General features: G+C 41.8%; 1 protein-coding gene across 5 annotated transcripts; it reads left to right on the forward strand.

Moving 5' to 3' along the window:
• Positions 1-2934: 2934 nt before the first annotated feature.
• CDHR5 (cadherin related family member 5) lies at positions 2935-24120 on the forward strand. Of its 5 annotated transcripts, XM_083756209.1 has the most exons (16): positions 2935-3135; positions 4313-4491; positions 5903-5953; positions 6595-6687; positions 8508-8606; positions 9809-9919; positions 11249-11416; positions 12827-12917; positions 13342-13436; positions 15327-15533; positions 16449-16565; positions 17358-17430; positions 18630-19133; positions 19263-19337; positions 21495-21637; positions 22164-24120. In XM_083756209.1, the coding sequence occupies exons 1-16, from the start codon at positions 3057-3059 to the stop codon at positions 22704-22706; spliced, it is 2628 nt and encodes an 875-aa protein (XP_083612335.1). In that variant the 5' UTR covers positions 2935-3056; the 3' UTR covers positions 22707-24120. The 5 variants fall into 5 exon arrangements, with proteins under 5 accessions (XP_083612335.1, XP_083612334.1, XP_083612336.1 ...); XM_083756208.1 differs by having other exon boundaries at positions 18630-19337; XM_083756210.1 differs by lacking the exon at positions 19263-19337.
• The last annotated feature ends 569 nt before the right edge of the window (positions 24121-24689 follow it).

A 24689-nucleotide genomic window follows, 5' to 3' on the forward strand; every position in this document is an offset into this window, starting at 1 on the left:
TGCCAGGTAAAGAATCTCAGTCTGGGGTTCAACAAGGTTCCAGGGGGTTCCAGATGCTCACCCAAGTTTTGTGCTCCTTAGGAGAATTGAAGACACAGCAAAAACTGTTGTGGCTTTAAGAAATATGACTTATCCACCTATTTACACTTTCAGTTTGCATGGAGGGAGTCCAGATCTCACAACATGGTCATCTCAAGCAGGGCTTGTCCCCCACAGCAGTGCAGCCCTGTAGTCAAAGGCATCTCTCCCAGGCTTCAGCCAGCCTGCCCAAGATGGCTCTCCCTTTGTTCTGCCCCTTCTTCCTAGCACACCTTGCTAAAAACTCTATTTTCTGGCCACTTCACACTCAGTTACCCTAGCAACCTTCCACCCCCCCCCCCCGTTCACACCTCAGGGGAAGGGGGAAGAACAGTTTTCTTTGTTTTCTTTTTTGTTAAATTGTTTTTATTAATTTTCCAATAAAAAACATCCAATTAACATATCAAATCATAATCCAATTAAAATAAAAAACTAAAATAGAAAAGACCAAATTATTATCCAAATTATAATTATTAATTTTTTGGGACTTGCTATAGTCTGGACCTTGAAGCATATCTCCAAATCTCAATCCTGCCTCTCCTCGTTGTTTCCATATTTTCCACATCTCGATTATAACGCTTTAAAATTATCTGTCTCTGGCTGTACAATTCTCAATCATGTCAGACATCATATATCCTTTCATCCGTCAAATACAGTTTTATTTGTATATACGGTATATCTTTTTTCAACTGTCTTTTTGCCAGTGCAGCTTCCTCTGGCTCCATTCTAATCCGGGCTGTTATCCAGCTCTGTTATCTGAAGTTTCTGAAGTTTAATGATGCAGCAGCTCCCAAATCGTTATTCCTTCCAGTACAGGCTGTTATTTAAACCTTCCTTTTGCGATTTAATAACACAGTACCTTCCACATTATTGAGTTATTCTTAATAATTGTTAAGCAGACTGTTTGCTATATTGCAGGGTAGATAAACTGTATTCCACAGATATCAGTCATTTGGCGATCGATCAGCCTTCCTGGGAGCCACACAGTCCCCCCCCCCCCATGGGCCCTAGAGGGGGGCTGCTAGACATCCATCTAGCCTTCTCTCTTGCTCGTAATGAAAAAACCTTTTGCAAACAGCTGCACTGTATGTTATCCAAAATATTGTCTCAAATCATTGTGATCAGCCAGCAAATAGTTCCTGTTTCCCTTAAAGAAGGGAGGAGTTCACATTTTCCCGTGCTGTGTCATACTGACAAGTGCCATCTTATTTCTTTCTTTAGCAAGCATTTCAAGTCTTAAGTAAAGCTGCGTAGTTGAATCCCCAATTGTAAATAGAAGTCCATCTGTACTCTTTCTTTCTTTTTTTAAAAAAAGTTCTTAATGAGGCTTGGCATGGAAAACCAGTTGTAGATGTTAAGAAGAGAGAGAGAAAACACACCAAACACCTTCGCAATCCACACATTATGATGAGAATCTCTTTGAAGTCCGAGCTTGTACACCAGAGACTGTACAGTTCTGCAGGTTTTTTCTTAGGCTTCCTCGGTCCAGACCATGTCTGTTTATTGTCCAAATCTAATCATTTCTTCAAACAGATATTCCCGGCTATGAAAATGACATTGGAGAGTGCCAGCCGTCCCGTGCTCTGCGACCCAGTGTCCTGCCGCTTGCACCTTGATACAAGTCTGCAATCTTGGACAATCTGCGGGTCTACGAGACAGTCCTCCCCCATCCTGGGGAGTCTGCCAGGGCTAATTACCCCCATATCAGCCCTGAATTACTGGGGCGGCTGGGGTCCGATCATATGGCGGTCAGCCATTTCCCACTGCCAGAAACAGGAAGTCGGGGAAGGACAGTTTTCTTATGGAGTATTGCCAATGGCTCTGTTTGTTTCTTAATAGCCCTACCTTGGCCAGGTCATTTTGCATAGCCTAGCTCAGGAATTCCTCTGCAGCTTTTATTTCTCCCTTCACATCCGAAATAATCAAAATTCTAGCATTTATTAATTTCGAGGGTTTAGAGGCCACCCCAAATCTGCAACAATATATAAAGAAACAGCAAAAAGCACTTTAAAACATGAAAATATTGGCACAGCATAGGACAAACAAACGTAAGCCTTACCCCACAGCACATATTAAGGCCCAACTACAAAGTAATGACAAAAGCATTCCCTTAGGAAAAGATTTACTATGAAAAAAATAGTAAGAAAGTCTCCTAACAGAGAGGAATCTTTGCCATGCTGGGTGATCACAGGCACTGTAATGACCTTTGCATCCTATTCTGATAGTCTTGTGGAAAGAGAGGGAGAAGAAATGATCTGCTTCCCTGGCACAGAATTTCAAAGCACTTCGCACTTGCTATGATCTAAAGTTGGAAGATCAGAGTGAGATTCACAATCCCTCTCTTTGGAAATCTCCTAAATGAGAAATGCTGAGGTTTCCCCTGAGGTTTTGCTGTCGCACTTTCTTTTTCTTCTCAAATATGTTACTAAAGTTCAGCAAAGGCACTCTGCACATGCCCAGAGAAATATTCATATTTGTTATTACTCTATGAGTTATTGGGGCTTAGCTTGGGTATTAAAAACCTGTGAATAGGTCCCTGACTCTCTCTAAATGGCACCACGCTGCCTGGTTTCAAGCATTGTTTGTATATTTTTGACACCCTGTGTAGCCCATTCAGATATTTTTTGGAGGGCATGTGTGAAATGACTTGCCGTCTTCCATTCTGTAAAATGGCCCACCCTCTTCCATTCTGCATCACCCATTACCCTTGGTCTTAGCCACATGCAAGTGTTACGTAATGTGTAACAGCAAAGCGGGACCATTCACTTATCGCATTCAGGAACTGGTAACAGTAAGCAAGTCATAAATAAGTGAATCAATAAGCTAGGATGCAAAGGTTAAACGACTGTGTCAGCTCAGTGTCATTTGCCACATTATTTCCTCATGGAACAGTGAAAGGAAGATACATTGCAACAATTAATGAAGAAAAGTGGATGGTCCGCGTTCCTTAATTTTTGGATTTCTTTTCCATCTGCCCAATGGCTTTCTTCAGGCAGTCCTGTACCTGGGTGCTTTTCCTCTTGCTGCCAGCAATTCATGTTCAGGCACAGAATTCAGGTCAGTATGTGTTCTGGGTAGGGGGAAAAACTTTGATTTGGGTTGGTTTGATTTTTTTAATATAAAAGGATATACCAGTAGAAAAACAATTGCTACAGGTGGAAGCACAAGCTGGTACCTATTTATTTGTATGCATGTATGTATGTATGTATGTATGTATGTATGTATAAGTGTGTCTTGGATCGCAGCCTGAATGCCGTGCGTATTCCAAGCATAGGTTGTAGCATGGTTTGGTTCCTGTCAGCCAGAATCCATATAACCTTTCTAATATTCTAATGAAAGATGTATTTTGTAACAGACCTTTGAATGGCCAAATTATCACACAGGCGAGAAGGTGGCCATTTCAAAAGAAAGGGCTTTTTTCTTGTTAATTATCATTTGAATAATTGATTTATAATTAATTACACAGACAAAAAAAATAGGGGTGCGCATGGATTAGGTGAATGATGGCACTTTTTGACTATGATGTCTGGAGTTTACTTAAGAACTGGAAATCAGATAAAGGAATTAATGATATGAAGAGGAATCCTTTTACACAATGTTGGGTTTGTCCCAAGTTATATGGTTATAATATGTTGGCAAAGTTAACTATTTGCTAACATTTGAAAGCCTATACCTTCACATGCCTTGATATCATCTAGATATCAAGTGAATAAGAAGGCTTATTAGGCAGATTGTCTTACACCTGCCTGTTACTGAGTTCAGGGGCGAATCTGCTATGAAACTAATGAAGCTTAAGGCTTCAGGGCCCCCAATCCTGGAGGGGCCCCAGAAGCAACCTAAGTCCACATTGCTTAAAATCTTTGGGTCTAGTAGACCCAATTTGAGTCACATGACTCAAACTTCTTCTCCTATATTTCAACAATCCCAATGTTTGAGAGTCAGTAGCACAGATGTTGTAAAGGTGTGTGATCTGTTGTGGAACAACCCCATTGAATAAGATAAATGGGGTTACCCAGACCTTGCTGCTGGTTGCAAAGGAGCCCCCATGATAGTTCAAGCTCCAGGGCCCCCAAAATGTAGGTCCACCACTGTCTGAGTTTATATGATATTTCCTATATATTTGTCCCAGACAAATTCTTGGACTAGAATACACAAAGCACTAGTTGATCTTATGCCTTCTTTTGACTAAGCTTGTGCTTTGGGAGATTTAAAATATTGTCTTTTGTTTCACTAGATTGTGGTGTGCAAGATAACGTTGTTAATATCCAAGAGAATAATCCTCCTGGGGCTTTCATTACCAACATTAACGCAGCTGACGGTGTCACAGTAAGAATTAACCCATTGGTATTGAACGGTGACCAGTTTGAGATTCAGAACTCACAACTGCTCCTGAAAAATTCAGTGGATTATGAGGTAATGAACTGGTATGAAAAAGGTGCAGAAATATGGCTGGGGGGTTAATAGCATAGAATCAGAGAATCTCAGAGTTCAAAGGTTCCCCAAGGGTCATCTAGTCCAACAGCCTGAAATGCAGGAATCTCAGTTAAAGCATCTATGACAGTAATGGTAGCCAGTCAGACTCCTATCTAGAAATGTGGTAAGGTGAGGTGGAAGTGAATCAGGGCAGTACAGTCATAACCTGAATATAGCTATCCAAATATTTCAAAGCTATTTAATAGCCTTAATTAAAACATTGAAAACAAGTGCCTTGCAAATGTCCATTCTCTCTGAGCTTTTATATTCTTTTGGCCACAGCAGTGTAAGGCAAAGGACTTACTTTGTTGCCTGAGGCAACAGACAAGATGGCTTCCCCTCCCTGTTGCATAAAGTGTTCCTCAAAGTGGTAGATATGCAAACAGGCTTTCTACCAGGCAGCATACGTCATGTGATAGATTAAAGCCAATTTGCATGCCATCATTACATGCAGGTAATGCTTCTTCATTTGAAGGCTATGGGGTATTTTCAAGTGTGATGATTAAACTGCCTCTGAGCACCTCTTTCACTTTTTATGTATGTATGTATGTATGAGATAGTTACTAAATAGAGAACTTAGAGTGGAAGAGAGGCTTTTGTAATTCAAACAGGAATTCTGGTCAATGTTGGGGGTTTTTAGTCACATTATAAACCTATTTGGGCAAAAAACCTTTGTGTGAAAACTACCAGTAGTGATTCTTAGTACAGTGGTACCTTGGTTCTCAAACTCAATCTGTTCTGGGACTCGGTTCGACTCCCCAAACCATTTGAAAACCATAGTGCGGCTTCCAATTGGCTGCAGGAGCTTCCTACACTCAAGCAGAAGCCGCTGAAGTTGCGTCAGACATTCAGCTTCCAAAAAACATTCACAAACCAGAACACATACTTCCGGGTTTGTGGCATTAGGGAGCCGATTTGTTCGGGAGCCAAACCATTCGAGAACCAAGGTACCACTGTATAAACATTTGTTTAGTTTATTCTGATGTTCACCGTTGTAACAGATCAGGATAGGCAAAAATGTTAAAAATGTCTAATTTTTGATTATTATTTCACATATCCTCATAGCTAATAATACTTCAGCCATCAAATGCTTGGGTGAACAGGAATGTTTTCATATTCCTCCTGAATGTTAATAATAATGAAGGCAGATGTACTTCAGGAGGAGGGCAAGCCATAAACAGGGAGCCACTACGAGGAAGGCCCTATCAGGCAGCACCAAGAGCTAAAATACATACATACATACATACATACATACATACATACATACATATAAATAAATAAATAAATAAATATTTTTAAAAATTGTGCCAGAAAAGCATGATTTAATTGAAATCATTTGTTTTTAATACAGGTTTCAACAGCGCTAGTTGTAGAACTACAGTGCTTCAGAGCGGATATAGTCGTGAGTAATATCTGAAATGCTACTTTGTGTTCTTAGATGTTGCAAAAACATAGTGGGAGACACTTCTCTGCAAGGTCATCTAGGTCCAGAGTTTTTCCCCCAAGAGAACCACATTCCCTCAGCAACTAATCTGCCAGGGGCTGCATGTCAAGTGTGGGTGGGGCTGAAGCTAATGGTAGACATGGTCACACACACCCTCTATCTCTGATACACCCTTTGTCTCCTTCACCCACGTATCTTTCTCTCCATCCCTTGTCAATGACATGCCAGGGGTGGGGCCAGTGCTCCCCCCCTCCTCAATTTTGTTTGATAATTTCAGTTTTCAAAAAACAAGTGTATTGTATAAAAAAAAGTCAAACACAAAACACTTGGAACTGCTAAATTTATTTTATTTTAAATTGCAAGAATAAGTAATGCAACATATTTGAATTCAGTGGCACTTGCTTCTGCAGACATGTATTGGGTTGAACTTTTTGGATTATTGTCATTTTCAAGCTTAGTTCATGTTTGAAGCCAAGAGGGCCACCCAACATTCTTTTTTTTAAAAGACCATAGTTCTAACATCACCAGCATCACCCCTGATTTTCAGCATTTCAACAGTCAATCAGTTACTAACATTATTCTGCTTTGCTCACCACCAGGTAAATAGTATTACTGTTGTAGTGAACATTATCGATGTGAATGACAACCCTCCTGTGTTTCCAGAAACCAACATCACCGTCAATGTTCGAGAGGTATGATAATGATGATGATGATGATGATGATGATGTCTCTGCAACAAGTGACAATGGACTGTAGCTATAATTCTGACAGAACCATAATCTTGGGAAGAATAAACTTGTATAAACATTAAAATACAAATATTAAGCATAACACAATGAAATAGAAATGATACTTAACCATAACATATTATTGTTGTTTCCAATTTAATTCCAAAAAAACAAACAAATATCCAAGAGAGTTAAGAGAGAAATATAGATTACAACTCTATTACACTATTGAGCTCACTAAAATATTTTCTTTGAAGCAAGTTCATAAAAACTGCTCAAACAGTAATGTCCACTTTGTTAGCCATAGATACAATTGTATGCAAATTAACGCAACCATGGGGGGGGGGGGATATAGAAGATGTCAAATACATTTCCACCCTCAGGTCCCCTTCATTGACTAGTTACAGTGCACAATGGATTTCCAACCTCAAATCGAGAAGTTCGTGCAGAAAATAGGAGTAGCTGTTCATTTTAAATATTAGGTGCAATGTTTAATCAAACTGTTTAAATAACTCTATCATATCCCGGTTTATTTTTATTTAGCAATATTTCTAAAGGGATAGCATCCTAATCTGGTACTAGTATTGTAAAGAACTCATATGTTGTAGTTTATAATGCCGCCTACTTCCTTTGCCAGCAAAATCATGTATCTGCAATACATGAGGTTTTACTCCTTTATTTAATATAAAATACAGAAAACTCTTCTTATAGCAATTTAAACATGAAAAGACTAAATGTAAAATTAGATAAAGGTATCCCCTCTACAATAAAGTTATTAATAGTCAAATGCAAGCTTCTCCTATTCTGACTGAAGGGAACAATAACTCTCATTTACATTAGATAAGATCCTCATCATTATCCCACACAGAATCTCGTCACACTGAATCTTTAAAATGATGAAGCCAAACACATTCAGTTTTAAAATACAATGCAGATTCCCCTCTGCATGTGATAACTTGTTGTATGGTTCTATTCCATTGTGCCTTATGTGATAAACCATTAATTCTCTCTCACTTAGTGCAAGGTAGAAAGAGGCCAATAGGGGGATTGGTGAAAGACTAGGAGTGGGCTGGGGAGACCTGACTACAAATCACCAGCGAGCTCATGGGGTGCACTTAAACCAGTCACTCTCTTTCCATCTAACCTGCATCACAAGGTTATTGTGAGGGGGAAATGTAGGTTGGGAGGAGAGAACCATATGCTGCTGTGAGGTTTTTGTAGAAGCGACAGGATGCAAATACAGTATTAAAAATGAAAAAGCATATGTCTACGAGTCTATGCATTTAGTATAGTGCCAGGCTAGATGTGAGGCTATAACTATATGAACAAAGTCAACACACACATTTTGGGGGGTTATGTAAATCCAAATAACAGCTGAGGAGGATCCTGCACAGCTTCCATAGGCAGGAATGGAAGTATTTTTTTTAAAAATGCCAACAGCAGCTTAGGAGAGGAAAACAGAGACTCTGAGGTGGGAGGATGTTAAAGTCCACGCCTCACAACACCATGGTCCCCAAGACTCCTCAGGCTTCCTCATCATTGCTTCGCATTATAAGAAAAGCATACATGTCAATTGTGGTCCTTTTCATTTTGGCCCAGGATTCTGCAAGGAACTAGTTGTTCCTTTATTCTAGATTGCATTTGAATGTTGTGACCTACTTTGGTTCTTCTGAGAAAATTGTGTGCATGTTACTTATCTGCCTAGTAAATTATCTATCTGCTGTAAATTACATGTGACAAAAAATAGCTCAAAATGATGTTCCTTTTTTTGTTTTGTTTTTCAGGATATAGCAGTGAACACGACTGTCGTGCCCCAGGCTAATGTAACAGCTAAGGATGCTGACAAAGACACAATATATTACAACCTTACAGCAGATCCACCAGTTAGTATATATTTGGGTGGGGAGTTAGTATAGCCCAGGCACAGGCAAACTTCGGCCCTCCAGATGTTTTGGCCCACAACTTTCATGATCCCTAGCTAACAGGACCAGTGGTCAGGGATGATGGGAATTGTAGTCCAAAACATCTGAAGGGCCGAAGTTTGCCTATGCCTGGTATAGCCAGTGGTGCAGACAGGTAGTTTTACTGGAGCTCTTTCAGTGGAAATGTGTATTTGTTCACTTAATTCAAAACATGCTGAGTTTGAGGGCCCTCCCATTCAGGGCTCATCCGGACTTCTGCTTGTCCCACCACTTCCCCCCAGGGAAACCCAATGTTTACCGTCAAATCCGAGCAAACATCAGTTGGGGTTTTCTCCAGATTGACGTTTGCTCCGATTTAGAACTAAAGAGCAGGTTTTCTGAGGGAAAGCAGCAGCGCAAAGGCAAAACCACTCAGACCCACCCAGGCCTGCAAAGCATGGGAGAAGCAGAAAACCACTCAGAGCCACGGTTTCTAGGTATGGGACAAGCAAAATTGTGAACATGACTTCAGTCTATGGAATGGGGCCCCGAGATTCTGCTCCAAAGCCCGGCACTTGCTTCTCCCATAGCTGCAGCCCTGAATCCAAATAAACATAAAACATTATGCCCTCTCTCTCTCTCTCTCTCTCCACTGTTTTACTATCTGTGTTACCTCACTCCTAAGCTTCCAGCCTACATTGCTCCAATTGCTTCCACCCTCTCTTTTTCTGTGGAGGATGGGGACCCTACTCAATTGGTGTCTCATCCCCAGTTCCTTTGATCCTTTGATGTCCTAATAGTCCATTAGCCCAGGCTATCACCTCACACCAGAGGCTAGTCCTGGCTTAATTAGCTATTGACACATCACAGTAAACATGACCTTGGCATCATTAGCTTTTGATGCATGCTGATTCCAGAGAATTAGAAGTGTCTAACACACAGTTAAAATACACATGGGTCGAGCATAGTTTTCACACTCTAAGCCTTAATTAAAAGGATTTAAATGAAAACTCCATTGTACCAATAAGAAACCAGAGATCATATACTTTCCATAACCCAGTCACTTTAGGTGTCGAAACATGCAACAATAAGCAATACCTTTGACACTGAACAGTGTTTTTGAAATGGCATTAGGTTCCATATCTGTGATGAAGAGTGTGTCACTATCTCTTCTTGTCTTCTAGGTAGGACTGGAGTATTTTAACATTGAAGGAGTTAATAACCCGCAAATTTACTTGCTCAAAACCTTGGATTATGAAAAAATTAACTACATGCAGTTCGTCTTATATGCCATGGTGAGTTTTATCATGAGCAAAATATATGTTTATTTGCGACTGCCCTGCTGCACATGTGTTTCCACATTCACCAGATAAATGCCCTTGTGCTTTCAGGGTTGCCACTGGCAATCTTGACAATTGCCAGGCCCCCACATCCCAGAAGTCTGGCCTAGGTATAAGAGCTCTGATGCGCGAACACAGTTCCTTGCTCTGCAAATGCTTTCTCAGTCATTTCAGTGCAGAGATCCAAATACTTAAATAAAAGTGTTTGCAGAGCTTCCCCCTTCAGTGAAATGCATAAGAAAGATCATGCTGAAAACATACTTGTTTACCCAGGAGTTTCCTGGCCATGAATATTGGCTGCTGCATGTGGCCAGCCACTGTGGTTATTGTATTATTGCAAATGTTATATCATAACGAATTGTGTCTTATTTTTTGCACTGGGTGGTATTCAACTAAGGGCTTCCAGAACAGTGCAAGTGGGGAGGCAGGGAGGGATCGTTCCATCTAGCAACCCCAAATGCTTGCCCTGGTTGAACGACTGCCTTATCTCAATGTTGAATTCCTCCCACTCTTTTTATTTCTGTACATTGCATTCTGTTTTCAACTATAAAGCAGTATGCCAATGTTTTAAATAAATCAAATCACACATTGGTGCTGGACTATCAGTTTCCAGCAGGGTGCACTCATGACCTTTGATCAGAGGTATTGCCTTTAAATGAATTTATTTAATTGGGCTGGTATGAATCAATGCAGCTACTTGAACTCAGAACCTCTGACAAGGGTAACCTGTTACGATAATGAAGCAATGCAGCTGCAAAGTCCTAGCTTGAAGTGTAAACATGATTGGAATGTTGGGACTGCTGTGGGAACAGAGGGGCAGTCATTTCACAGTGCGCAGCACCGGAATTACCTCACAGTGTAATATGAGCTGTACAGGATGTACAGGGAGTGTTTTGTCTCAACACTGCTTGAGTATGGAGAGAGCAGTCACGTTTTCTGTAACGCTGCAAAGACAGAAATAAAAGCATGTAAATACGTTTCTGTCTATCTCTTTCCCCTGCCTGGGGGAAGGCAGGAAAGAGGGGTGTGTTCTTCTCACATTTGAGAAGAATCGCCGATCGAGACCTTGCCTGCGTCTGCTGGGGAATGCAGCCAGGGAGGTCAACAGGAATTCAAGCTTCTCGTGAGAAGGGCTTAAAATTCCAACATAACCTGCCCTGGTGGGTTTTGCAAGTATAGTGCTAGGGATTTTGGTTTTTGGTTTTGATTTGGGGTTTTGGTGCTGCTGTTATAATGGACATGTTCCCATTTCTTGTTTTTGTCCTTCATTTTTCTTTCATATAGGATGGGAAGGCCGGTGAAGCTCCACACACAGCCACTGCAACAATAACCATACATATCCTACAGGCTGACCGGAGACCTCCCTGGTTCCAGCCATGCACTCCTTTTGGAGGGAATATAATGTGCATCAACACGGGCTACACTGGCAAGGTCAACATTTCGGAGAATATGGTATGCACAAGGAACCCTTAGGCTGTGTCCACCCCTCACTTAATTTTGCTTTGCTCCTCTTGGTCCCTATAGGACTCTTTTTGTCTTTGCTGTCTATGGACTCAAAGATCAGCCCAGGAGTGCCCTGGAACCAAGCAGCACCTCTGCCTGCTGCATCAAACCTGGAACAGAATTGGTGCCAATACCAAGAGGGCACTGGTTATTCCCAAGAAAAATAGCTGGGGCAGAAAAACTTCTACACAACATTACAACTTTTACAACCCAACTAAACACACTTTGCATGAGGCTCAAACTACAACTTTGGTTCTTGCCTCCACTTTCCTTTAACCCATTGCAGTCTATGGCAAAGGATGTCTAAGCAAAAAAAACAGCAGACAGAAGCTGCTTTGCCCATTCCCTCCTGTCTTAAAAAAAAAATGCTCAAAAACATGCCCTTGTTGCTTTTTGCCCACAAGGGAGAAAGAAAGAAATGGGGTTCTCATATCTTTCCCCAGTGTCTTTCCTTCCACACATGAAAAGGCAGTTTGGGGAGGGCAATATTGAGTCGGGAAAGTGGCAGAAGGGGGAAGGGTTAAGCAGTCAGCCAAACTTCCTGTTACCTGCAGAGAAGCCTATTAGCCATGCTAGGGCTGCTGCTCGCAGGTCTTCTGCTTCACTCCAGATCAATGCCAGCAAGTCGGGGTTTGACTCCAAACAGCAACACAATGAGGAGTGTGCTTTCATACAACAAGTGGTTCAGGAGCAGATTTTGCCTGTGTGGTGGGTATGCTATGAGCAGCCTACCCCTTCCAATAAGCATCTTCTTATGCATAAGAAACGGCAGTGACAAAACAAAACTTCTACGTGTCATGAAATTAGCTTCTACTACCAGGAAATGGGACTCTCTTTGTTGTAGCTGCCACTCCTTTAGGCTACAGTGGCTGCTTCCTGCTTATGGACTTGTTGTTCGCTAGGAAAGTAATAACCTACGATTTGGTATGTAAGCACACAGCTTGCATTGAGGCTGGTGGCCACATGCAAAATGGCAGGTTTCATGTCAAACTTATTAGAGAACCTCTTTAGCATGAGAGATAGAGCAGCAATGATTGCAGGCTGGTGTGGGGAGCAAGCATGGGAACAATGGGGGTACACAGCATCTTCAACAGGCCAGGACCTCCAAAAGAGCCAGAGTGAATGTAGCCACATCATTATCATCATTGTTAAATTTATATCACTCATATGTGAAAAAGGCTCCATTCAGTTCATCATCAGCCAGCTGCAGCATCAGCTATATAATTTATAATTTGTTTCAGATATGTTGTAACATCTTGTTAACTAAAAGCCAGACTCGTAATGGCTGAAAGTACCTGAAGTGAGCAAATGCTTTGATTTCTGGAAACATCTGGAAATGATTTACCTTGTTTATTGCAGAATGAGTCTTTGGTCTTGGAGCCAGGACCCCTCTATGCTATTGATGGGGACAGAGATTTGAATGAAAAAGTAGAGTATGCAATTGCTGATGGTGAGTAGATTACTCCTACCCACAGGGGAAAAAAATGTTTTGGCTGTCAACATTTCCAGGAAAATCAAGGCTTAGTTAATAAATCCCTGTGTAGCCTTTTGAGTTTCTATGTGTTCTAAATAAGCTACTCCATGTGGCAGGCAAAGGTGCGTACACACTGTGCCTTGTATCCCAGCTGGTAACATAGGTCATCAGCTACATCCAGCCTTGGATGTGATGGTATCAGAGCCATGGGCGTAGCCAGGATTTATTTTGGGAGGACAAAACTGAGCTATCCGCAACACAATTACTTAGTTAAGTATTTTTATTTATTTACTTGATGTGGGGCAGCTGCCCACCCCACCTCCACCCCCGGATACACCCATCCCATTCTTTCTTCTGGTGACCAGAAGTTCCAATTACTAATTTTCTCAAATTTCATTAGGAAATGATGACACATTCTCAATAGACAAGGATTCTGGGGAAATAACAATGAACAAGACTGTTAACACTCTGAAGACTTTCATGTTGTATGTTGTGGTAAGTCTCTTGGTGATCTGTGTTGATCAACTCCTAGCTGGAATACGTGTTTACCAAGGAGAAAAGAGCTAGCTCAGCTTCCCTCAAACTGGTGCCCTCCAAGTGTTTTGGACTGGCATGGGCTGATGGGAATTGTCATTCAAAGGATCTGAGGGTTACCAGGCTGGGGAAGGCAAAGCTAGGCTGTGAGAAATGTCTTAGCCATTTATTAGATCAGGATGGGGAGTCTGTCGCTGTCCAGATGTTGTTCATAGCAAGCATGGTCAATGGTCAGGGATGGTGTGAGTTGTAGTCCAGCAACATCTAGATGGCCTCTAGTTCCCCACTCCCACATTTACCGGTAATCCATGATAAACTGGATCTAATCCTATAGGCCTTCAAGGATGAGCAGTCTCAGGCCCACAGGCCAAATTTGGCCTGCCAGGTCTCCCTATTTTTCCCACAAGACCATTTCCCCCAGACCATGCTCACCTGCCCCACACCTGATATCATCTGCTGGTGTGTGGGGAGTTCGGGCCTGCTGGGTTCAGGTGTACAAGGCAGCTTCCTGCAGAAAGTGAGGCTGAACTGCCCACACATCAGCTGAATGTGTGCAGTTTTGAAACCAGTGGTTTTGAAAAGTTCAGTTGATTCAAAATGGTGTCCAAACATAGACAAAACCCTGCTTCTTGATCTCAGGAACCATTATGCAAAATTTGCATATGACCATGTTATGAGTCTGGGGCAAGGTAGGCTTGTATGCTGAGAGACCCTTCTAAAGCCTGGATCCAACAAGTGTAAAAATCTAAGCAAGGATTCAAATTCTTGGAACAGCCAGGCTAGTTTCCCGATGAGGCAATGGTCTAAGTTTGGATTGTTATGGTAACAAAGGAAGTGGCTCTGTGCCAGACAGCAAATGGGTGGGGCTCCCTTCCTCAACTCTCTGGTAGTTAGAAATACAAATGCCAAGCTGGAGAGTCGAGTTATGTGTGCTAGAAACTGGAACCTTCAAGGTTGCAGGCTGGGGGGGGGGGGGGAGAAAGAGCTATGTTTGATTTCTGTTAGAACCCAAGGTCATGGCTACAGTAGAAACAAGACCCTTTTGGAGGGCTTAATAGTGCTGACCCATCCATCATAGGATCAGATTGTACATATATGTGTGTAAACAAACCATATATCATAAAGATACAACAGTCTCCACTGTCCCTCAGTCAAAAGGAAACAGGAACCCTGGAACTCCTGAAATCTTGCAGTACTTGGAGATTGGGATGGCATGCAGCAATATCTTAAGAAGTGTCCAAGTACATAGAGTGGTATTCAAGGACAGGGTGCCAACTGTGCAAGGATATCCTCTCATGAAATGAGGTCTCCCCATCTCCCTCCCCCATACCCTTCCAACTCTACAGCTAGAACTCTAGGATGCTATGAAACATGCCCTTGACTTGGAACAGATTCAGGAATCCCTAGAACAGAATTAGGGTGTGCACAATTTCTCCTTGCGTAACAGATCATTCTCTCCCATGCTATGTTGGATTCTACCCACTGTGAACAGACAAAGAAACAGCTTCCCAAAATATGTAGTAGGAGTTCAAGTGTTTGGTTAAAATGTTGCTCACCTCAGTTCCTTAGATTAAGAAATGTAGGCTACAAAACTGAATTTCTGCATTTTTGGCAGAATGCCAAAAGGGACAATCCTGTCCCCTCAAGAGTCTACTAAAAGGTGAAGCACTCCACACTTGGTGACATTGTAAAAGCCAGTGGCAGAGAGTGGAAGAAAAGCTTATCATCCCAGATCTCAAGCACATACTCCACCCCTACCCCGTGCTTACTTTCTGTTAAGTCATTTTTCATTTTATCCCTTGAGGAGTACTGTATGACTGTTTTTGTGCTTCTTGCTCTGTCTTTTTCCAGGCTTTCCAGACCAACAATCCATACAGATATTCCCAAACAACAGTGGAAATCAAGGTTATGCGTAGAAATGACCACAAGCCATACTTTGAGAAAACCCTGTACACAGGAACTGTGTCTGTGGGCCTGCCTGTTCCCAGCCTGGTCATGGAGGCTGGGAAACCTTCAGTGCCCCTACGCATCTTTGCTGCGGATGATGACTTCACTGATGTATGGAATTTTAGATGCCTTTGAAGGTCATTGGGGTGCCGGGCAGGGGGAGGGGGCAGAGATGTTAAGATACTAATAATGATATCAGATATGGTTCCTATATGAGGTTCATGCGAGTTAATGCATGAAGGGTTAGAACGACCCTCATATCTCTTTTACCATTATGATCTCACCTCTGTACTTGTGCAAATCTTTAAACCCCTGATCTGCATATGACTTGCCCACGTTGCCTCTCATTTACCTGTCTACAATGAAATAAAAACCACCTGGATCAAGCAATCTTTTGCAGGCACCAAAAATAAAAATAAAAAATCTGTCATGAACATTAAAAATTAAAAATTATTTGGTCAAATATTTATTTACATTTTATGTCATCTCCTTTCTTCCATAATGGAATGCAAGGCAACACAACACAACACAACACACATGGGGCTCCCAGGCCATTTCCCAGCCAAGCACTGGCCAGCTGAGCTTTTACAGCATAACTGTATCACATGCACCCAAATTATGCCCTGGGACCATATTCAATTTGGACCTTTTGTCAAATAAATAATGCTCTGAAATTGCGTAGTTCAGTACTTCCTGATAAATTTGGAAGTAAGAAGTGGTACAGTTTATTTAGTTATTTTATCTTATTCTGTGTTGAAGGGGTTGCAGAAATGAGGATTGGAAGGGGGGGCCTACATACCCTACAACCTGGAGAAATAATCGGGGCAGGCTGAAAGGAAACATGCTGAAAGTGTTGACAATAACAGGGAAGCCGATACAAACAAGTCCACATCCAGGACATTGGCACTAGTGACTAGGTGCATATTGCATAGCCAGGGTGGGAATGGGGTGGAGAGCATAGGGGCAAATTGTTGTCTGGCTTCCATGTGCTTAATTAAAGTCTATTTTTATATTCTCCATTCACAGAAATTCAATCCTGATATCAAATACCAAATCCAAAACAGCACGAATTTCACAGTTACCGTAGATGGATTTCTCCTGACTGCTGTAGTTTTGGATGTGGCCTCCACCGTCACCCTTTTGGTAGGTCATCTTGCCCCCAAAATTTGAGTGCTATATTAATTTGATTGTAATGTCTGATGTTAGAAAAAGGCACCAGAGGCCCCTTTAAACATGGGCTGCTGTCATCATAATTTCTCTCATTGTTATTTCTCGCTCCAAGAGAGTCTGGTTGGTCATGGATAATTTAAAGTGGACAAAAAAACCAAACAGACAGATGGGAGCCAGGACACGATAGTTATTAACATTCTGGTCAGGATCACATTTGTTTTAAAAATGTAACAATATTGGCAATCTTTGTTCCAAACACTCTGGAAGCACAAATTAGGAAAGATGATGTATCTTTTATTAGACCAAGTTCTGCAAGCTTTTGAAGTACACAGTCATAGGTATATATGTTAAGATTTCTGTGTAACTCAAAAGCTTGCATTCCACTGCACCAATAGAAGACCTATTTTATGTTGCTTTTCATAATAAATAGTGGCCTTGCTCTGTTTGAGTGCTGTTGTGAGGATATTTTAATGAAAGCAATCAACAAAATGAAACAGGAAACCCTTTCATCCTAATTTTATAAGTGTGCGTGTAGGAGTCATAATTGTGCTGCCTAGCTTCACACTCTTGCCAGACCTATCTGTGAATTGCATATGTAGACATCAGCTGTATGTTCTGCAGAACTGGAGTGTATAGATTACACACTCCAATGCACAGAAGCTCGAACTGTTCAGAGCCCTTAACTAATTTAGTGCCTTCATAAATGAATTGATGGAATTAATGTGTTTATGCGAAGGGTTAACATCCACTTTCATGTCTGCACAGGCTATTGCTAATGACACAGCTACTCTGCAAGAGGACAGCACCCTGATAACTGTAGATGTCAAGCCTTTAGAAAGTAAGTTAGCCCATACAGCATAGATGAAATATAAGGATCACAGATACTGCTCAAAAAGACTAAGGCAAAAGTCTGCTTCCAGATTATCTCTGTTTGGGGTGGGAGGCTCAACCACATACCAACAAATTCAGTTTACATATTTAAAGTGGTGTGTGTGTGTGTGTGTGTGTGTGTGTGTGTGTGTGTGTGTTTTCTTGCTCAGCAAACATACTTTCAAAACAATGGGACATACTGTACTGCCATAAGGAAAGTGATAGGAATATGCAATGGAAAGTGCAGGATAATAATTGCTTTGCTCAGCCAATGTAAGAATAACTACTAATTTATTTTATTTTATTTTATTTTATTTTATTTTATTTTATTTTATTTTATTTTATTTTATTTTATTTTATTTTATTTTATTTTATTTGTGTCACCCATCTGACTGGGGTGCCCCAGCCACTCTGGGTGGCTCCCAACAGAATATTAAAAGCATGATAAAGTTTGATACATTTAAACTGTACCAGGTTTACCAGTGCCTTGCCCCTACCCTTCTACCTCCTGGTAAGCAGCAGTAACACAACCAGCCAGAGGTCAGGGGAGCACTGCCAGCCCACCATGCCATCCTCTTCTGTTTGATGTGATGTTGTATAACCTCCCTGCAAACAAAACAGAATGAAGGTTCAATAAATATATGACATTATATAGCCACCCCAGAAACTTTGTACAAACCAACCAAGATTAATGCTCAATTAACAGGCCATCTGGAAGTTACCTCAGGTAACTTCATGTTGTGTTATATGGCTTAAGGGACGTTAGCCTTATTCTTGGCTCAGCAAAAAATCAATAGCAAGCCTGAAAGCCTAATTTGGACAGTCCAAATGTGCCCTTACAAAACATTTGGTCTGTGATTTTGGATCTGAACTAGTCACTAACCCCTTTTCCTAGCATAAAACTAAGGGCATAGGTTTTCTTTGCCAAGAGCCACAGGGGTCTGATAAGATTACCATAGGGTTCTGATAAAAGACCTGTTGTCATTATTTTGTCTACATGGGATCTATAAAGGTTCACCATCTAGGGGCTGTTACAATATTGTCTCCATTTTATAATGGTTTTGAGCCTTAATCTGTGTACATTTCATATGAATAAGGTGTTCAGTTTCTTAGTGTAAAGATACAACACTGAATAATAACTAATACCATGGCCTAATGCATTTTCAGCTCCAACCATTCTTCCTACAGCCATCACTACCACAGGGGCAGGGACCACTATTTCAGATATTTCAGATTTACCACCTGGGACAATCACTACTCTTCCTATAACTCCTTCTGCAAGTACAACCAGGAATACTGCCATTACAGAGAAGCCTGCAACAGGCCCAACATCTGACTCAGTCATCCCTCCTTTTGTAACTACAACAAAGTCTCCCATAATCACAGGTAGCACTTTAGAACCCCAGACCTCCAGTTCTCCCATCACTGGGATAAGCCAAGCAACAGATAGGACTGATGAATCTACTGCTGAAACAACTTTTCAGTCTGGAGTAACTGAGCCTTCCATATCCACGGCAACAGGGGGAACGGTCCAAACTGTTACTTCAGCTTCTTATCAGACTGGAACCACCACCACACATCCCATAACAGATATAAGCCCAGCAACAGATAAACGGTCGACTGCAAATACACCTTCTCAGGCTGGAACTACCACAAAGCATCCCATAACAGGTGAGAGTCCAGCAACAGGGCAATCTACTACTAAGGCACCTCAGACAGAAACCACCAAAGTAACTGATACGACTGTTTCTTCCACTGTTCCAACACCTCTCTATAATGGAACAACCACCTATACCACAGGAGATGCAACTAGAACAACCACCCTATCGATAACAACTTCATCTTCTGACAACCAATCGACGTCCATTCCAACAGGTAATTCATCTCATAGACTATCAGAACCTGTGTCTCCTCAAACACCCACCACCACAAGTTGCCCAAGACATAGAGTAAACGTGTTATTCAGAGGCAGACTATACTTGACATTTGGCACGTGGTTTGGTCCTGCATATGTTGTTTTCTTTCACAAATAGCCAGCGTAGGGGGTGGGGACCCATGATACACAAGAATGGTGGCTTTAAAAGTCCCTTTTAGAATCCGTCCCACCCAGCGGCCGTTATCCATCAATAGAAGAAAGCTTCTTGAGATTGGTTCAGGGAATTGTTGTTGGAGAAGTGTCTAGGTCTGGGGCCTAGGCCATGACATTAGGTATTACATGCAGGGATCCCAATACAGCTAAAACTGATTGTGGAAAAACTTGAAACAAATGCTTAGTAATGGCTTACTAAAATTCTGCTCCTTTGAATGGGGCTTAAAAAAGGTAAAGGGCCCCTGACAGTTAAGTCCAAATGCAAACGACTGGGGTTGTGGCTCTGATCTCGCTTTACTGGCCGAGGGAGCCGACGTTTGTCCGCAGACAGTTTTTCCGGGTCATGTGGCCAGCATGTCTAAGCCGCTTCTGGCGAAACCAGAGCAGCGCACGGAAACGCCATTTACCTTTGCGCCATTTACCTATTTATCTACTTGCACTTGGACGTGCTTTCGAACTGCTAGGTTGGCAGGAGCAGGGACCGAGCAACGGGAGCTCACCCCGTCGCGGGGATTCGAACCGCCAACCTTTGGGCTTAGTCATGACTAATTTTAGCTGGATCAGGTCCAGGGTGGCATCAAAGTGACTAGAGATAGTGTTGCTCACATTATTTCTCTGTGTAAGGTAAGACCACTATACCTCCTGATGCGTTTGAGAATTGGTTCACACTGAAGTAGTAAACCTGTGTCTGGCCTTTACCATTTCAGGTGGGGAAGGGGTGGGAGGCTCCTCATACCTGCTCTAACCCACCATGGTTTCCGCCTTTGGCTGACTGGCAGTGGCTCTCCAGGGTCTCAAGTTGGGAAGTCTTTTTGGACCCTGCTGCTGGAGAGCCTTAAATTGCATTTCAATTGGGCCCTTCTGCCTGCAGAGTATGTCATTTACCACTGAACTAGGCATCCCGCTTCTCCATTTTTTAAACTGAGCCACCCTTCTGGCTTTTGCTCTCTCCAAAAGATTGTGGTGTTTTTTTTTTTTTTTTAGGAAAAAAACCCTAATTTAGTTAGCAAGCAGTATCTTGATTCCAGCACTTCTGAAGTTGTTTTTGAGAGGTGAAGTGCTAGACATTTCACTTCATATTAATGATAAACTCTTAGAAGTAATAGAAACCTGCAGGCAATAGTCAAAGTCCACGCTGCTGGAGATTACAGACATGAAACTGATAGCTGGTCGCGGTTTTACTAATCGCCACAAAGCTTTAAAACGATAGCTTGGTAGTTAATAGGGATGTGAAGTGTGAAATGCGAAAGGGCAAATTCCTACGGCAGGCAAATCCAAGTCAACCTAAGAAAACCCTGGCATGTGTTTCCGATTGGATAGAAACTTGGAGCATAGCTATCTGCTGGTGACTAGTTCAGTGTTAGATACATCAACTGAAATGCTAGGGATACTTTTATATATATTGCGTCATGGAATCTGGAAGAGACCATCAAGGAAAGAGGAGGGAGTAATGACATTGCAGCCTCTAAAACCTGTTATCCATACCCACCTGTCTTACAACATAAGTCTTATATTGACATTCAGGAGGATGTCCCCTCGCCCAATGATTTTTTAAAATTGTTTTTCATTTAAATACAAGAACAGAACCTACGGTAACTACAGTAACTTGTTCAGTGGTACATTCTTATTAAGTTCCATATGCAGTACATAGTACGCAAGCAGTACATTTGTTTACTGTATGTATTATCCATTAAAGTAGCCTCTCCACAGTCTTTTTGTTGTTCTGAGGATGGAATAAAAGTATCTATTTATAAAAGAAAAGGAAGGAAGGAAGCCAAGTCTCCCCGAAAGTGCCTACCCTTGAAGTGCCTTTAATTACCCTTCTGTGGCAAGCAAGGCATGCCAATAAAGCCACATTCCAAATATTATTTAACCAGATTTCAGTGGGGATTTCTAGAGATTGTTTCCAATATCAGGCTATTGTTTTATGTTTTTGTTTTCAGAACAGAGTTGTCAGTATAGAACAGAGGGCATGGCTGCTGTGGGCACCACTTTGGGATGTTTACTGCTAGTCACATTAGTGCTGCTTGGACTGGTCTCCTACAAGTATCACAAACTAAAACAAAGATATGGAGAAGACACTGAAGTAAGTGGGCCTTTTGCTATACATTGATTTTGGAGTGAGAGTACAAGCCTTAGTTGTGAAGAACTGCAGTGCAGGAATTTGTGAGCTTTTATGCTTTTATCATGTTCTAACGATGGCCAACGACAACAAAAAATACCCAAAGAAAGATGAGAGCCGTATGCAATGAGTTGTTGGAAAGTCACACCTGTACATCAGTTACAACATCACACAAGCTAGTATGTTGAGCTGGGATTGCAATTTGTCAAGCAGAAACAGAAGGAAAAGTTGGTGCTGCCATGTGAGCATCAGCCACTACACAACATTTGTGAGTTCTCAGCATATTGCATGAAGCATTTGTATGTAATATGTAAATATGTAAACGTGGCAGACATACTAAGCAGAAATGAATAGTGTGATTTGGCTAATCATTAGATTGAATTATACCACAGGGGGATTAGGCCCAATCATTTCCAATGTGGGTGATCCTTCTCTACGCACCTCACTTCCCTTTCCATCAGTATGAACAATAAATGTCCCTCTTTTGCAGTCTGTTGCAGGCTTGATCAACAGCTGCATTGAAAGCGATGAGAAACCTAACTCAGGTGGAAAGGAGGATAAGTTGCCAGCAAGTGTGAAGTCTGAAGACGACAAACCAGTTGCAGAGAAGCGGTCAGGCACCCTGCCTCCTTTGGAGGAGACAGTGGGAAGCAGCCAGGAATCAGCAGCTTCTGAAATGAACAGGGAAGGTGAAGAAGGCAACGGGGAGACAGACAGTGAAAAGGAAGTAAGATCCATCCTCACTAAAGACAGAAGGATGTCAGACGATGGCTACAAAGCAGTGTGGTTTAAAGAAGACATTGACCCAGAAGCTAAGGATGATGTTTTGATGATTGAAAATGACAGCGATACAGAACAGAAAGGGAATGAGAGTGACAGTGACAATGCTGATGACCAGGCTGGTGACAATGAAGTTGGTGATGGTGGCAGAGGTGGCAGTGACAGGTCCTTCACTCTAGGAAGAGCTCAACTCCCAGAAATTGATTCTACTGATGATCTTCAGGATACAGAAGGAGATGGTGCTTTTTTGTAGGTGAAATATTGTCCAGGATTCTGTGATAGAGCTGACTGTTTTAAACTATGTTCTGACCAAGCTTCTGCAGCTTCTTCCTATGACCTTGGCCAATTAATGAGCAGCATTCACCGGGAAGGGCAGTGTGCAACCTTGTCCTCTTGGTAACATATCACACCTTCCCCAAGCATAAAGCTGATAGATAACAACATCTTACAGAATTGTTAGGATCATTCAGCTCAAGCATGATAATTAATATACAGCAGCCAGGACCAACCTAAAACAGTTTGATCCCTGAGGCAGCCAGTTCAAATGGAGTCACCACCTTCCAACGCGAAATAGGAAGTGGCTTGTAGAAGATGTGCCTGTTATCACCGGCATAGTGAGCTCAGCTAGGGTTGCTGCTAGTTTACTTCTAAGCAATGGCTGCTGTTCCACTGGTGCTAATCCTGCTAGTATATTTGGACTCATAGTGTTCAACATAGAGATGTCCAGCTTGGTGGGATCAATGTGGCCAGTCATCAGCAAAAGCCAACATCTGGAAGAACATAATAATAATAATAATAATAATAATAATAATAATAATAATAATAGTTTTATTATCCCCCCCTCCTCGCCCATCTGGAATAAGCTCTTTAATGAGCAAAGCTGGGATAGTATTTACAGAAGTGTTATTTCAAACCAGGAGAAACATATTGCTAGTAGTTTATGGGATTGCCATCTCCTTCACAAATGTCTAATTGTGCTGGACATTGCCAATATGGTCCACTGGGTGGGCCTGAATTCATCCCACTTCCACCGTGGATTGCCTGGGATAAGCTACTTCAAGTCTTCACATGACATGTGGGCTGCTGCAAAGTTGGTAACAAACTAACAGTGCCCTTTGACTACTCAGAAATAAGGCACACTGAATTCAATGGGGATTACCTTCCAGATGAGTATAGGATTGCAACCTATGGTTGTGATGATGACCTCATTTTTTCTCTTTTTTCTTTTCATATTTTTTAACATTACAAACATCCATTCAAACCAAATAACACTGATACAAACTTGGGGTTCTCTGAACCCCCAGACTTCCCCACCACAACCACCAACCCCCGTTTTCAAAATGTACAAAAAAAATCTTTACCGCATTTGATTACATTTATCTAACTTTGGTTTAATCCTTTTTTTTTTAGTCTTTTGGTTTTTGCAGATTACGAGTGTTATGAAAATCCTACTAACGTCTTTAAGTGTTTACAATATTCTTTAATAGAATCTATGTACTTTTTCCATTCTGTATTAAATTTGTTTTCCTCTTGATGTCTGATTCTTCCAGTCATCTTTGCCATTTCAGCATATTCCATTGTCTTCATAATCCACTCTTCTTTAGCTGGTGTTTTCTCTTCCTTCCATCCCTGGGCGTAAAGCATTCTTATTATGACCTCATTAAATTTTGTTGTTGTTCAGTCGTTTAGTTGTGTCCGACTCTTCGTGACCCCATGGACCAGAGCACACCAGGCACTTCTGTCTTCCACTGTCTCCCGCAGTTTAGTCAAACTCATGCTGGTAGCTTCAATAACACTGTCCAACCATCTCCTCCTCTGTCGTCCCCTTCTCCTTGTGCCCTCCATCTTTCCCAACATCAGGGTCTTTTCCAGGGAGTCTTCTCTTCTCATGAGGTGGCCAAAGTGTTGGAGCCTCAGCTTCAGGATCTGTCCTTCCAGTGAGCACTCAGGGCTGATTTCCTTAAGAATGGATAGGTTTGATCTTCTTGCAGTCCATGGAAAAGGTTTAAAGGGAACTTGGGGTTCCCCACATATTGCTGTACAGCTCCCATCATCCTTTATGTTTCGCCATGCTGGTTGAGGCTGGTGTGATTGGAGTCCAACAACATCTGGAGAGTCACAGGCTCCCAACACCTGCCCTAGAAATGATGAGGAATGGGGCTTACTTCTAAGTAAGTAAGCATAGAATTGTGCTGCAGCACTGCTGTTATTTTCCATGTTGTTTATTCAAGGTATT

This window comes from Podarcis gaigeae (assembly GCF_964106915.1).
Source record: "Podarcis gaigeae genome assembly, chromosome: 1".
Classification (NCBI taxonomy): domain Eukaryota; kingdom Metazoa; phylum Chordata; class Lepidosauria; order Squamata; family Lacertidae; genus Podarcis; species Podarcis gaigeae.

What these genes read in the sequence shown, in the direction of transcription:
- CDHR5 (XM_083756208.1), top strand. Translation starts at nt 3,057, where the DNA reads ATGGCTTTCTTCAGGCAGTCCTGTACCTGGGTGCTTTTCCTCTTGCTG. An exon ending in AGAGTATGCAATTGCTGATG is followed by an intron (nt 12,918 to 13,341) that starts GTGAGTAGATTA and finishes AAATTTCATTAG; the next exon opens with GAAATGATGACACATTCTCA. An exon ending in ATCGACGTCCATTCCAACAG is followed by an intron (nt 19,338 to 21,494) that starts GTAATTCATCTC and finishes TTTTGTTTTCAG; the next exon opens with AACAGAGTTGTCAGTATAGA.